Source organism: Talpa occidentalis, unplaced genomic scaffold (assembly GCF_014898055.3).
Source record: "Talpa occidentalis isolate TD23 unplaced genomic scaffold, MPIMG_talOcc4v2.1, whole genome shotgun sequence".
Classification (NCBI taxonomy): Eukaryota; Metazoa; Chordata; class Mammalia; order Eulipotyphla; family Talpidae; genus Talpa; species Talpa occidentalis.
In genome coordinates, this window is record NW_026555331.1 from 100220288 (window position 1) to 100236167 (window position 15880).

The window sequence follows — 15880 nt, forward strand, 5'->3', positions numbered from 1 at the left end:
ACAGAAGTTCCACTGAGTCAGGTAATGTTTGTCTTTTTTTGTAGTATTATCCAGGGCAATGAACACTCATTCACTGACCCACAGGAGGTGGACACAGAAGCAACCTTAAGGGAACATGGAAAGGGCCTAACACAGAGAATAAGCTGCCTGAGGGAGGATAATAGAAGTAGAAAGAGAAGGCATTCCCCAGGATTAAGCTACCTGCATAGAACATATATAGAATAACAACATATTAGGAGGACTCAAAGCTTTCTTTGCCAGTAATTTTAGGTCTATATTGAAAACTAAAACTTTGAGTGACTGCAGAAACAGAGACTAGAATTTTCCTTAGGTACTAATACAGAACCTGTTCATAATGAAAAAGAAATATAGTATTTTACTAACAGCCAAGCCTTCAGATGACTAAGGTCCTGACCCGCATTTTGACAGCAACTTTCAGCAAAGATGCTCTTGAATTCCTGATATTCAAGGAATTGTTTGTGATATCAAGTAGATGTTAGTTTAAACCATTAAATTTGGGGGTAGTGTGTTATGCCACAGTCTTTTATAGGACCATGATTGTCTATTATCTACTTATGTCATTGGATAATGTAATTTTTCTCATGACTGAAGTAGAAACCTCTTTCAGGTAAGGCCCAAGAAACGTGCACAAGTAAAGCCAAGAACCTGATACTGGTCATTGCTTTTCTCTAACACAGGAGTTAAACTACAGCCTAGGTAATTAAAAGATACGCATTGTTCTGAATCTGACAGGAAGTACATTATTGTCCTGCCCTTTCTACATGACTTGAAGCCTCTGGGACTACATGTATTTCAGATTTCAAAATTTTGCATATTACAGAAAGGTAACCCATCTATGTCACATCCTCAGTGAGGTCTAAGGCAGCAACTTGCAATCAAGTACATTAATATTTCTGCAATGAAATGCATAATTATCCATACCACATGAGATGAAAAACTAGAAAAAGCCTCAGGACTTTCCACTAAATATGTTCAGTCTTGGTTAGATTGTCACCATGTTAGGAAAAAGTTTTGTTATCAGAGCTTTTGTATTTCAGAATGGTGAATAATGGATTGTAAACCTCTGATGATTTTATGTTTATGTGTCTCTCCCACCTTTCTCTCATGTCTCTTGTCAAATACTATGTCATGATGTTTTGTCTACTAGGAAATGCTTTCTTTAAATAGCTAGGGCTTTCATCTATTTCAGTAGTTCTCAAACCTGACTGCAAATTAAGATCACTCTGGGAACTTTAAAAAACTATGGCTACTTGGGAACCAACTACATCAGAATCTCTGGGTGAGGATCCAAGACCAGGCATCAGTGTTTGCTGCTGTTATTGTTGCAAAGGTCCCTAAGTGATTCTATTCAATATAGTGTCTTAGTTTTCCTAAGACTCACCCTTTTAATCTTATAATCATTTTGACTCTGTTCCCCTCTTATTGAGTTCATTTGTAAAGAAACATAGCCTTCACCATGTGTTAGGTATAAAGTTGAACTATACTCCAATCAAATGATAAGATTCAATTACTACATTTGCAGTTTGACAGACAGATCCACTCAAGTACAAGAAATATTGTAAGGAAGCTGTTTTGTTGCTGTTTTATTGTAAGACATTTTATTTTTCATTATGTGTATTGAGGTAACATTGACTTACAACTGTTTAAACGTCTTAGAAGTACAGGTTCACAACTTTACATATGTCTTGGCATAGCACACCCACCACAGTCCAGTGGGCCTCTCCCACCTCTAGTCCAACTCTCTGGTGGCCTCAGTTATGCAATCAGATTTCAAGGGTTAGTTTGGGTTTGTTTTTGTCTGGTCCTTTACTTTGTTTCTTTATATTTCACATGAGTGAAATCATCTGGTATTTGTCTTTCTCATAAGGAAGCTTTTGAAGAAGCTTCAACTTTAAAATATAGTATACTCAATATAAAAAGAACTGTATAATTCAAAACGCATCTGCAGCTTGGGCTATATTTGTTCTTATGAATATCTAAATAGAGGATAAATGAGGGCTGATAAGACAGATCTCAAAATGTTCCCTTTTTTTTGGTTACTCATCAGAAACATGTTTAAATGTTTTGGTTTTCTATCTTCAATAACCAGCAGGAATGTTCACAAAATAGCCCTGACATGCAATAAGAATCAGTCAGTCTTATTTCCAGCATTTTGTCTTCTTTTCTCCCTGGGACTTCAATAGTGCCTTCAAGCTGGAAATTCCAATGCCTGCAAAAACTGTTTTGCATCAATGCCATCCAAAGGCAGCAGAGTATCAAGTGCAAACTCTGAGCACCTCACATTGGGAGAGGTTAAATGAGAAGACCTAAGGAGGCCTTCTGCAGGAAGAGGCACTTGGAAACCAATCGAGAAGCTGGATATAAAGCCAATGAGAGGTCAGACCAACAGTGGCAAAGTTTTTAGATGATCCAAGGGTTGACATTTTAAACCAATTTTGATATGTATCACAAATTTCCTAAAGATTCTGAGTAAATCTATTAATCATAGAAACATCTAAATTTTGATACCATAATGGAAATGTTTTTAAAACACAGAATTCATGGTCTCAATTTCCTAAAACAGCAGTAAGCAGAGAACATAACCCAATATTCTTCCCTCTTTTATTCCCAAATATGCTCACTTTTGAACCACTATAAATCTTTATGGATTCTAGAAAATATAATTAATTGCTAAAGTAATCAACGTACTTCTAGATAAGTCACAAACCAAATAGTGATGGTAGCGAGACTTGTCCTATGAAGGAATATCTAAGGGCTAAGTAGCAATTTTCTTTGTTCCTCTCAAGCCTGTATTCCTATCTCCAAGTTTATTGCTTTGTTCCAAAGAGCTAATATTGCCACAAGTCTGACATATGGAATTCTTGTGATTACCTGTTAATGTCCACCAATAATTAGAAAATTAAGAAAGTTATGTATGTATCTGTCTAGACACTACTGCTGCCCACCTAACAGTTTATTTAACAAATACTCGTTTTTCCAATAAGTGTTATCACCACATCAAAGATATATTTGTTTAGCATTCTGAGATAATAAAATATGCTTGTGCTTACTCATCCATTTCAAGGCAATTAGGGATAGTTTTAAAATCTCTTATGTAGGTGTTTTTGTTGAATATATACAAATATGCCTATTAATATTAGTTTAACTTTGTGCTCACTTCGGCAGCACAGATACCAAAAATATTAGTTTAATTTTGACAACAATTAGCCAAAGACTAATACATATATGCAGCTGTGGCCTGAAATGAACAAAATGAATTGGAATAAAGTCCGATATTTAGGTTTTTAAAATCTGCTATTTAAGTCTGTTACACATACACATATATTTTGACAGAGTTTCACATTAAAAAGATTTGATAATTTTTAGTAATTAAAATATACTGGTATATTTTACCAGAAATGAGGTTTATTTTCTTTTTACAGCTATTACTAGAAGAATAACTTCTAGGTTACCAAAAAACCAATGAACTCCAGAAAAATCACCATCTGGATTACATTCAATTTGGAGTAGTATTTGTTTAGATTCCTGAGGAGTATATATATCCATAGGGGACAGCCACCTTCTAAAAGTATAAGTGCAATGAATGCAGCAATCTTTATCTACCTTGTCCTTTCTGTAGGATCTGTCACTATTAGCCACTCTCCTCTTTTTAACCACTAGAATTCCATGATATAAGCAGCTACAGACTTTTCTCTTTACTCTGGCTCTCACTTCTCTTCACATCAAGATCTCCTTTTCCTTCTCTATCTTTAAATATGGACAATCCTTAGTGATTTATCCTCCATCCTCTTGACCTTTTTCTCCTTCTGTTCATTATCTCTTGGACATCTCATTTACTTACAGGACATTCAATTATACCTGCATCTCCAGGGTGTTAGAGCCCACATCTTCATCTCCTGAACCGAAATTCAACATTTCCAAATGTGAAGTCACTTTCTTACCTTCCTTCCACCATAAATCTGCTCCATGTTCCAAATAGCCAGTCAGAGCATGGTACCATCATGCACCCAGGGTTGCACGCCAAGAAATGAGGCATCCTTAATTATTTAACCAAAACTACTATCTCTACTTTAACTCTTCAGATCACTTATTATCATCACCACATTATTATAATATAGCTGAGCTTTACAATAAAATATAACAGGAGAAAATAAGTCCTTAATCATTTCAACATTTCAAGTTTTAGCCCTTTCTTCCCACCTAAATTATAAACTCCTGAACACCCTGTAGTGCCATCAAGGCATGGGGCAGGTTCTCGATAGATTCGGGAGACTGGTAAAGGAGAGTCCTGGAGCCCTTTGTGGCTTTTTCAGGCTTTTAATTATCTTTCTATACCATCTGTAGTGAGGCAACCAGGTGCAGGGCAGTCAGGGGAGCCGGGAGTAGGGTGGGGAGCCAGGCGGCTAGCAGTCCTCCTAGTCCCTGGCAAATCTTCACTCTTTCTCTTTGGGCTCCATTGTCTTGTGGTCCTGTCTCTCTGTAGTCACTCATCCTCTAGTAGCCCTTCTTCTGTTGCCATCATCCTGTGTGTGATGCCGTCCTTATAGCCTCAGCCTCAGAGCTTAAGTCTGCACACTTAACACATGCACACACCATACTCCAGATGTCCACAATCAGGCATGCACGCCCTACGCCCACACTCCCAAGCCCCTTCCACATTCAAGGCTGCAGATGATAGCCACAGAGGCCTGCAGCATAAAAGCTTGAGCATCTTCATTTACCCTACACAACCTTACTAGTTCTGTTTATTATATTTCAGCTATCCAGCCACCCCATTGCTACCAGCTTCAAAGGAACTGGTATGATTCATTGAAAATTTGTGAACAGTGTTTAAAGTGCTTGCATTTTCAGAGTTTACTGTAAAAATAAACTTTCAGAATTTCATAGAATTCTACAGCTTTTAAAAATGTATTAAGAACAGACTTCAGTTTTAGAAATTCACTTTGAAACTTCAGAAGTATCAATCAACTTAATTAGCTGTGGCCTGGCAGCTTTTGACATCCGAGAGATAATGTTATTTCATGAGTCAAGGGATTATGGGTATGCATTCAACAAGGAATGTGTATTAATTTTATATTTCTGCCAGATGAAATTACAACCCATTTAGTGGCTTAGAACGACACCTATTTCTCATCTCACATTCCTGCAGGTTATAACTCCAGGTACATACATCACAGGCATGTCATAGGTTGGTCCACTTCTCAGCGATTCACAAAACCAAATTCTAAGTATGGGAAGGGCTGTGTTCATTACTAAAGTCTCAGGGGAGAACATGTTTCAAAATTCATTCAGGTTGTTGGTAGAAGCTAGTTCTTGCATCTGTAGGATGAAGGTGCCCATTTCCTTGTTGGTCATCACCTAGAACCTCTCTTAGTTTCTAGAAGTGTCTTTCTAGTCCCTGCACCTGGGCTGCTGCTACTCAGAGTAGGCAAAGCTGTGCTCAATCCTTCTTACCTTCTTTTCTGCCATTTCTTTTTGACTCCCACTAAAGCAAGTTCATTGCTCTTAAGGAATCATGGAATTAGACTGGGTCTAGGCAGACAGTTCAGGTCTATAACCTTAATTACATCTACAAAATACCTTTTGCTATGCAATACAATACTTATAGGTGGGTTGCGAAGCTGCCCGCAGCCTCTGCAGCGCTGGTTCATTCCCCGGCCCCCGGGCAAGGGTCCCACATGGCGAGCAGACTTCTCCTGCCGCCTGCTGCTCCCCTCAGCAGTGTATTTCGTCAGTCTGTCTGTTCGGTTCCCCGCTCTGGCTCTGGTGGATTCTCTCACCCTCCCGTGCTTCTGACTGTACCCAGTGCTTGTATAAATAAATAAATAAATAAATCTTTAAAAAAAAAAAAACTTATAGGCACCAAATAGTTTTTATCACCATTCCACCTACCACAGAATAGTAATACAGATTCTAAGGGCCTTTCTGAAAAACTATCTTGCCACATATTTTGGGAGCCTTATAGTAACTTTTTAGCAAATTCTAGTCTTAGGACATAATTTATCTGCTATAAAATTTTTATCAGAGCACACTTCTGAGTTTACACAATGAAACCAGATGACCTGAGAAATAGTCTGAATAAATTTCTAAATTGCTAAACCATGCAGTCATGTTTACAAGTTTTAATGGTTTCTATAGATTAAATACTAAAATACTATTTAACATAACTTTATAGGTCTCATTTCAAAAGTCTTCAAATAAAAAGATAATTCTATAATCAAATACCAAACCCACACAGTTCAGACCTATTTGGCAACTATGAAGTATTTTAAATTAAGATAATGTGGAAAATTGCTTTTTGAACCCAAGATTATTTTTATTTAATGCTGGCTTTTAATTAATACTTCCTGTTTCAAGTACTTCATCTGTCCAACATGAATGATAATACATTCTGCGATGTGAGATTGAAATGTGATAGTGAAATGTGTATTAATTTTGGAATGTGTATTAACTGGCCATCATTCTCTGTGTGATGCCGTCCTTACAGCCTCAGCCTCCAAGCTTAAGTCTGCACACTTAACACATGCACACACCATACTCCAGATGTCCACCATCAGGCATGCATGCCCTGCGCCCACACTCCCAAGCCCCTTCCACATTCAAGGCTGCAGATGTTAGCCACAGAGGCCTGCAGCATAAAAGCTTGAGCATCTTCATTTAGCACAATCACTGAACAATGAAAAAACGAACCCTTAGTCTTTTACCCATTTCTCACTTGGTCTTCTTGAGACTGAAAATAACCACAATATTAAAAAATAAGGCATGAGAATGAAAATCCATGGAATGGGATACCATGGAACCATACATATGTTTATGGGGGAATTTTAGCACTGAAAACATATCATACTGTAGGGTAAGGAAGGATGTCAGGCTTTTCTGCCCTCCCGCCATCGGGATAGATGATGGATCCTTGTGGTCCTGAATGCATGCCTGATGGCGGGCACCTAGAGTAGGGTGTGGGCATAGGTAGATGGGATTCACCTGGGCTGAGACTGGGCTTTTAAGGGCGGCATCATGGGGATGCCAGCAGCAGCAGCAGAAGCCCCAAGAGAAGCCGAGAGAGAAGCAGAGAAGGCCAGAGAGCCCAGATAGAGTGAAGACTTATTGGGGGCTGGCAAGCCTGCCAGCCTACCAGCCCCCCAGCACCCCTGCCTACTGTATACCCGGTAATCCCAATAAAAACCTGTAAAACCACTGAGGACTCTGACTCATCCTTTGCCCGGTCGGCTGGATCAGAAAACCTGCTCAGTGGCCCATTCCTGACCCTACAATTGGCGTAAGTCGGCAAGATGATCCCTGCAGATGGGTATGGAGCCCTCCGAAGACCTGGAGGGACCAAGGAGTTGTAACAGACTGTGTTTGCCTGTGACGATGCTGCAGGTGCCATGGTGGCACAGAAGGTGGACACGATCCGGAAGCTATAGGACATGACCTCAGCTGGAGAAGGAGTTGCCCAAGAGGACCAGCCAACAACCCCTGAGGCAGCAAGAATCATTGGTGAAGAGAGGACCACGATTCGGAGCTCCCCAGTGCTGATTCAGGGAGAGGACAACGAACTTGGCTTAATGGACTTGGACTGATGGACTCAGACTGATGAACTTGGACTGACAATCCCACCAGAAGGCGGAGGACCTTGGCAGGTTATGTTTTTTTTTTGGGAATCTGGGGGTGGCCAGTGGGCCTTGATGGCCAAAAGCAGCCTGTGTGTGTGTGCCCAGCAGCTAGGCGGAGGAGAAAAGCCAACTGAGAAGGCAAAAGCTGGTACTGATGCTAAGTTGAGAAGCCCTGAGCGGCTGTTAAGCAGCCTGAGTATGCTGAAGACCTGTGAGTCTCATAAAATCACCTGTGGGTGATGCCCTGCTTGATGCCCTGAGGGTGAGGAGCTGAGGAACCTGTCCTTGGGGGACGGGTGGGGAATGTGGCTTGGGGTGGAGCCCAAGCCGAACGTAGAGTTTGGATCCCCGACCCATGTGCTTGTGCAGTGGGTTGGGCTGAGTGCAGGGGTCTGTGAGTCGCATGGGTGGCTATGAAAGCCGAGTGTTGGAGCGACTGCAGACAGAAACCCTGAGGGTTGGTGATTACCCCCAACAGAATAGAATCGCCAATCCCAGAGCTAGTACATCCTGGGGGTGGATGTGGTGTGTGGCTTGTAGCCAAGAGTACAGCCAGAGAAGGCCAGGAAGCCTGACGGCTCCTGGCGTGTTAAAGTAGATGCCTTGAGTGATTCCCCTGTCTCGTATGAGCAGTGCCTTCAGCAGCAGATTTGGTGGCTTATCTGCTGGTACCAATAATTGTCTTTTGCCACTAGGTTGGGGCCCTGCCTGGACTTATTTGTGTTCTATTGTATTTTGTTGTTATATTGTGATGTATTTGCTTTTGTGGGCCATGGCTGCATTGTTATGTTTGCTAAGAAACAAAATTGTATATATGTAGAGTGTATGGCAGAAAACCCTGAGGGGATGGACTGTAGGGTAGGGAAGGATGTCAGGCTTTTCTGCCCTCCCGCCATCAGGATAGATGATGGATCCTTGTGGTCCTGAATGCATGCCTGATGGCGGGCACCTAGAGTAGGGTGAGGGCATAGGTAGATGGGATTCACCTGGGCTAAGACTGGGCTTTTAAGGGCGGTGTCATGGGAATGCCAGCAGCAGCAGCAGAAGCCCAAAGAGAAGCCGAGAGAGAAGCAGAGAAGGCCAGAGAGCCCAGATAGACTGAAGACTTGCTGGGGGCTGGCAGGCCTGCCAGCCTACCAGCCCCCCAGCCCCCCAGCCCTCCCTGCCTGCCGTATGCCTGGTGAACCCCAATAAAAGTCTGCAAAACCACTGAGGACTCTGACTCCTCCTTTACCCAGTCTGCATGGGATCCTAGAAAACCTGCACTGTGTCATTCCTGCCCTTACAATGCAAAAAGTACAGGCCACAAAATAAAGGGAGTGGGGAATTTTTGGAAAAAAATTTTATGCAAAATTAAGTGTTGCTAACATATGAGTGGTTTTCTAGAATTTTCTTTTATTCTAGAATTTTAGAAAACTGTAAAGTCTTTATGCTCAAATTAAAAAATACATCAGCTTAATAACATGAAAACTACAAAGCTTCATCTACAGTACAGTAGTGACAATTTATGACCAGGTTTACCATCATTAATTTTACATTAACAAATATAGGAATAGAATTCACACCATTTCTATGCAACTTTTACAAAAAAATTTCAATACATTCTAATATTTTACAACAATACAAAGTAACAGAACTAATTTTAAATCTATCTTATTCCATTACCACTAAAAAACTCCAGTGATTTCACTTTATTTGTTTCCTGGTCTTTTCTGCATGTGTGGACAGACTCTATAAGCTATAACAACCAACGTATGAAAAATTACATTCCATCTAAGTAGCTAAAAAAAGTTCTATTTTAAACAAACGTACAAAGAAACAGCTCTGTAGAAATGTTCATGGCTCATCTTTGAGGCTCCTTTAGCTTCTCTTAGATAGCATGTCACAATAATACTTCATAAACCCAAAGAATGTCAATACACAAATTCATAGCTGAATGGTATATTTCTATTCCTTGTCAATAAAAATGTCTGTGTTTTCAATGTGTATTGCATATCATTTTTCTTCATTTTGAGAATAGATACCCTAATACACACACACACACACACGCACACACACATATCTGCTATTCACATGGGATTTGTTTAGACATATTTCATTTTTGCATGTGTTCTACATACTCACACCTTCCTGAGCAGTTGCTTTTAAATAAACATCCCCCAACGGGGCTCATTTCACAGGCAACATAGCATATATTCTAGCCAAATTCTCAAGGCTAGAGTTAAATTAGACTACATGTAATCTGGGTAGACTAAGTTTATTTGGAAGTAGAGAGGATACTAAGTAAGTGATTTTTTTTTAATTATAGATAACTTTTTAAAAAAAAAGATTTATTTATTTATGCAAGCATTGGGTACAGTCAGAAGCGTGGGAGAGTGAGAGAATTCACTAGAGCCAGAGAGGGGAGCAGAGCAGGCAGAAGGACAGAGGTACACTGCTGAGGGGAGCAGCTGGCGGCAGGAGAGGTCTGCGCGCCATGTGGGACCCTCCCCTGGGGGCCGGGGATCGAACGGCGCTGCAGAGGCTGCGGGCAGCTTCCCAACCCAGCGCTCAACCGCTGCGCCACCGGGGAGGCCCACTTAGTAATTGAGTTTTAAAAGCTGTGTTGTGTACATCTGAATATTTTGAGATTTGGGGATATATTCCCAAGATGAAAAAAATTGTTTTAATGTGCAAAAGACATAGAACACGTAAGTATCTTTATTGACAACAAATAGAAATATACCATTCAGCTATCTGTTCAAGTAATGACAGTTGCGGGTGTGTGAAGTGTCACTGTGAGATCCCGACTGAGGGAAACTAAAGAAGCTTGAACCAGCTCCCCAAGTGGTCCTAGAGATCTACAATTAATTGCCCAAGGCCCGTTGGCCACTCTTAACTGATGAGGTAGCCCTAAAGCACAACAAGGGAAAGTACTAACAAGTTCCATGGCTCCTTAAAACAAGAACAAGGCAGGGCCTCCCTGGTGGCACAAGGGGTTGAGTCTCAGCACTATAAAGCTATCCGCAGCCACTGTAGCACAAGTTCGATCCTCCCTGGCCCGCAGACTTGTCCTGCCTCGCCCGCTGCTCCCCTCAGTAGTGTATTTCAGTCAGTCTGCCTGTTCTGCTCCCCATTCTGTCAAATCCTCTCACCCGTCTATATCCCAGTTCCTGTATGCATGAAAAACAAAACAAGGCATACCACACCTGAAATGTGTTATAATTCCTCTGGTGCTTTTTAACTGCTCCTTGAAACCTGGTCTGTATTCTAGGGGCTCATTTGACACTTTTTCTCAGAACTCAATCTACCTGGCCCTTTCCCAAATTACATATTAGCTTTTAAGACACTGGAAGAGTTGGTACCAGGATGCCAAGCAGGAATTTTATGTTCCCTACAGATAAGAAATATGAAGATAACAAGATGTGCATGATCCTGTGGCAGCCAAACAGAAGGTTAGTCATTCCCTGAGGAGTAACTTACTTTTATTCTCTGAACAAGCATGCCTGCTCAGGTCTGTGATAGACTAAGAAAAGGGAAACTAACTATTCTCATGTTCTCCATTCCCCAGAAAAAAGGAAAGGCAGTGTAAAGGGCAGGACAGGCCACAGTGCAGGTTTTCTGATCCCATGCAGGCTGGGTAAAGGAGGAGTCAGAGTCCTCAGTAGTTTTGCAGGTTTTTTATTTGGGGTTCACCAGGCATATGGCAGGCAGGGGTGCTGGCTGGGGGGCTGGGAGGCTGGCAGGCCTCCCAGCCCCCAGGAAATCCTCACTCTATCTGGGCTCTCTGGCGTTGGTTCTGCTGCTTCTCGGCTTCTCTTTCGGCTTCTGCTTCGGCTTCTACTGCTGCTGCTGCTGCTGGCGTCCCCCCGAGACGCCGCCCTTAAAAAGCACAGTCTTAGCTCAGCTGAATCCCATCTACCTATGCCCACACCCTATTCCAGGTGCCCGCCATCAGGCATGCATTCAGGACAAGGATCCATCATCTATCCTGATGGCGGGAGGGCAGAAAAGCCTGATATTTTCTTTACCCTACAGGCAGATAGCCAGGAAAAGGGTAAGTGGGAACTTGTATTTTAGCATTAAAAAAAAATTTAAATGTGGTAAAATCATCACTGGATTGTGCTTGTCATACACTAAAAGTAACAGATTCTCCACACTTTCAGCAACCTAACACTGTTTCTAGATCTTGCTAACTTGGCAATGAGTCTCTTAAAAAAGTCTCTACAATTATAATTTTTAAAGATTCATCAAATTTCAGATCACATGATATTCCAACTTCCTGAACAGACCAATGTCAAAGTTTCCAATCAAAAGTGTCCCTGTTGTCATCAGATACTAGTGTTCAAAAGGAATTTTCCAAAGTCACAAACTCAAGTAGATTCATCAAAAACAAACTAAAGGAATTCTGGATATTTCATAGACTTTCTAAGCACAGAGAAGGTGTAAACAGCATCCTGTGAAAGACATACTTTAAAGAAAATGACTGAAGTTTCAGGTGAAAGCTCAGATAGCAAAGAAGAGTTTTAAATGAGTGAAAGCAAAATATGAGAACAGGCAATATTAGAGGAATGAAATAGCCGCCAAAACAGAGAATCCTGAGAAGTTTGGGTCTTTGAGGTTCATAGTGACATGCTTCCTTCTAGTGACATGACCATTTGTTGTTCAGAAAGACCCCTTTGCCTCTGTTTAAGTATTTTCCAAGAGATGTTTGTCTAAGGAAAAGAATAGACAGCGGTCCAAGTTAAGTGTAAGCCTTCATCAGAGTAAAATCATCTGTTTTACTTGTAAAGAAGAATCCCAAGTGGGGAAAAAACAAGACTTTGATTTTACTAGAAAGAAAGAATCAAGGACAAATTCATACGTGATGTGAAAATGGATAGAGTTACATCACAGTTTCTGGACACTAAGCAGAGAAAAATGTATTTGTGAAGTTGACAACATGCAGCACTTAGTAATAATCACCTCTTTTTAAACTAGAGAGGTAGAAAAAGAAATTCTATAGCAGGTTTCTTTTTCTTTAATACATCTGTAACCAAGGTTAAATGGTATAATTGCTTTCAGACCTTAAAGAGCACAAAAAAAAATTATTTAACTTTCTCTGTAAGGCTTGTATTTACAGATAAGTAATAGCAACAACCCAGCTGTGCCCTAGGACCAGCTGGAAACAGAAAACAAAGAGAAAGAAGGGGCTGCCCCCTTTTTTTTACCAGGCCCATCGTAAAAAGCATCTATCTGTTCAAATTCTGACTGCTTCAACCTGTTTAAGGTCTGCAAAGTGACGAAAGACAGTGCTGAGGAGAGCAGTGGGCGGCAAGAGAGGTCTGCGCGCCATGTGGGACCCTCACCGGTGGCTGGGGATCGAACCGGTGCTGCAGAGGTTGCAGGCAGCTTCGCAGCCCAGCGCTCAACCGCTGTGCCACCAGGGGAGGCCCTACAACACTCTTTTTGGTGCTTAAGCTGGTTAAGACCAATCTTGCCAGAAAAAGGGGCATTAATGCAATTCCTGGAAACCCCTGCCTATTTCTCTGAAATCCTACTCACTCAGATCCTTCAGCTACTCCCTTTATCAGAACTTTCCCATTAAGTGCCTGCTTTTCCCTAATTTGGAGAGATGGCCTTGGGACAGTAGTCTGCCATGTCCTCAAGTTGCCAGTATCTGATCATACCTGAATTCTTTCCACCAATTCTTGTCTCTTGTTTTGGTTTATGAGAAGCAAGTCACTAACTCCCCCAAAATTCCTGTTACATTTTCACCAAAAATTATACATAATAGCATGTCTATTTGCTTCTTGGGGCTTCATCCGCCTCAAAATCTCCTAGAATTTATAGCAATCCCCTTCATATGCAAGTTGGGTTTTATTTGTTTAGCTCAGAGGTATTTCTCAGAGGAGTGATACCTGAAGACCTTATGAGAATGAATTCAGAGAATACCACTAAAAGCATCAAAAGCAGAAGTTCTTCATTAAAGTTGGATGGACTGAAGACATGAGCAAGGAGATTGAGCAGAAACATACAGATAAATCTATTTACATGAAAATTACAAACTATATCAGCCGAAAGTACAGCAGGTAAGATGATCTGGCTACATGGTCCCAGAGTAACAGATTTTGCTCTCATCTCCAATGATGGAGCTCCCTGAATTCTGAACACATGATTTGTAATTTTATTACTCAAAGAATCTCAATCACTACCACCATCAGGTTAGTGTTTTATGATAGAGCACTCAACACTGTTCTCTTTACTATTCAAGTGATAGCTGACTTTGTTGAACCGGGCAGCACAAAGGGCCACACAACCCTTTAGTCATTTGATTCCTCTACTTTTACACAGTCCCACTGATTATTTTTTAAACAATTATTTGTGCTCCTTTTTAAACACATTTTTCTTTTGGTTCCCACAAAAACAATCATAGACTAGATTTTTGTCAGCTTCTCAACCAGTCTCCTCACCTCCAACAAATCCTCTTTCTTAAATCTACTTCATGTTAATCTGGTATTCAAAAAGTCATTTTTCTTAACTAGGGCATTCTTCTGGTTAAGAAAGAATGCCCTTTCTTAAGGCTGGGTTGACTCATTGTACTTTCTCATTCCTATACCTGTCCATAGTAAATCCTAGAGCTGGTACATGCATCTACCTGTTCAAATTCTGACTGCTTCAACCTGTTCAAGGTCTATCTCCTCAAAGAAGCTTTCTGTTAACTATTCTTGAATTTATTGTACACAACACTCTTTTTGGTGCTCAATTGCCAGCTGCTTTATATGTTTACTTTCCAAATGTACTTGTCTTCCTCAGATGTGGCTTTAGGACCACATCTTACATGTCTTCACTGTTTCTGAAACTATCCTAGTAACAATATCATAAAATGATGAGTCATAGTACTTAAGTGAACATGATTAGGAAGCAGAAAATTTCAAATTTCAATCCTCATTATATTCTTTTCAAATGTGGTGATTTGGGAAGGCTACCTAGCTGCTACAAATTTTCACATATTAAAACAGAAATAATACCGATTATATAGCATTGTTGTGAAGTTTACCAGAATGTGTATGTGTGTGCATGAATGTGTATATACACACACATACAATTTTAACATAGAATTTGGTCCATAGGGAGTGCTTTTTAAACATATGACTATTAGATTTTGCATATAATTGACACTCCTCTTTGAACAATATGTTAAACTGCAAAGGCCATGCTAACTAGTTTTTCTTATACTGTCAAAATTTCATTTTATATTAAGTTTCACACCCATGATCATTATTTTAGTCAAAAATTGCTTTTTCTAAAATAAATTACAGTAGAATAGGAAAGTTAACTTTTACCAGGACCTAGTATATAGAACTCTGTGCAAGAAGAGTTTCAGTCCAAATACAGCTCCCAATCTGCATGATTTTCAGCAATTATCATTTTAATAATGCAGCTAAAGCCAAGTCAGAGCTAAAGCCAAATCAGAGCCTTTGGTAAGGCTAGAAAAAGTTTCCAGAATGTCAGGCCATCAGATAAAGATTTTGTGAGACAGAATTGCTAGCGTCTATCTAAACTGAAAGTCAATGATTAGTGATCATGACCAGTTTTTTCTATGACGAAATTTAAAGTTTGCTTTCAACCAACTAGACAATTACCAACTCTGATGAGTACCTTTAAAAAACAGTGAAAATGTTGCAATCAAGTATATTAAAAACTTACAACAACCTCCTGTTTTGTTAGCTGAGGTGGTTTCCCCTCCTCCAGAATGAGACATACATTGTTTTCTCTTTTGTGCAACAAATCATAACTTTCCCTAGGTTAAGTCATACTGTATTTAAATAATCAGATATTACGCCTCTGCTAAGGTTCCAGAGACTTTCCACTAGGAATATCTAAGATCTTGCAGGAGAGGCATGAAGTATATAGCAAGTAATTGTCTCCTTTAGCTTTGCTTTCAGCCACCCACAATGAAAAGCATCCACAGGAGAGTGTCTTTCTACACCACTCTATACCCAACTGCCACCCTTCCAGGCCCCTGCCCATTATTTCTGCTCCTCCAGGCAGGGAAACTGCATGGCCTTACCTCGGATGTTAGACGAGCAAGAATTTCATCACTGCTTTCTTCAGAGTCTTCAATTTTCTGATGAGACCTTTGAAAAACAAAGAGCAAATTACCTTCAGCTTTGCTTACTCAAATTTATCTACCAAGTTATGGGGAACACATGGCAAATAATGGCACTATTGTTATTACATTAATGAAATTATCATGCAATAACATGATGTCAAGAATGCCATAG

At 40.4% G+C, this 15880-nt stretch overlaps 1 protein-coding gene across 3 annotated transcripts in view; it reads right to left on the reverse strand.

Annotated features, from left to right (window-relative positions):
* The window catches only part of RAPGEF5 (Rap guanine nucleotide exchange factor 5), a 238926-nt gene that overhangs the window by 143750 nt on the left and 79296 nt on the right, over positions 1–15880 (reverse strand). For all 3 annotated transcript variants that reach the window (XM_037508969.2, XM_054692418.1, XM_037508977.2), the window contains one exon: positions 15667–15733. In XM_037508969.2, the coding sequence (XP_037364866.1) occupies positions 15667–15733 (67 nt within the window). The remainder of the gene's footprint in view (positions 1–15666; positions 15734–15880) is intronic.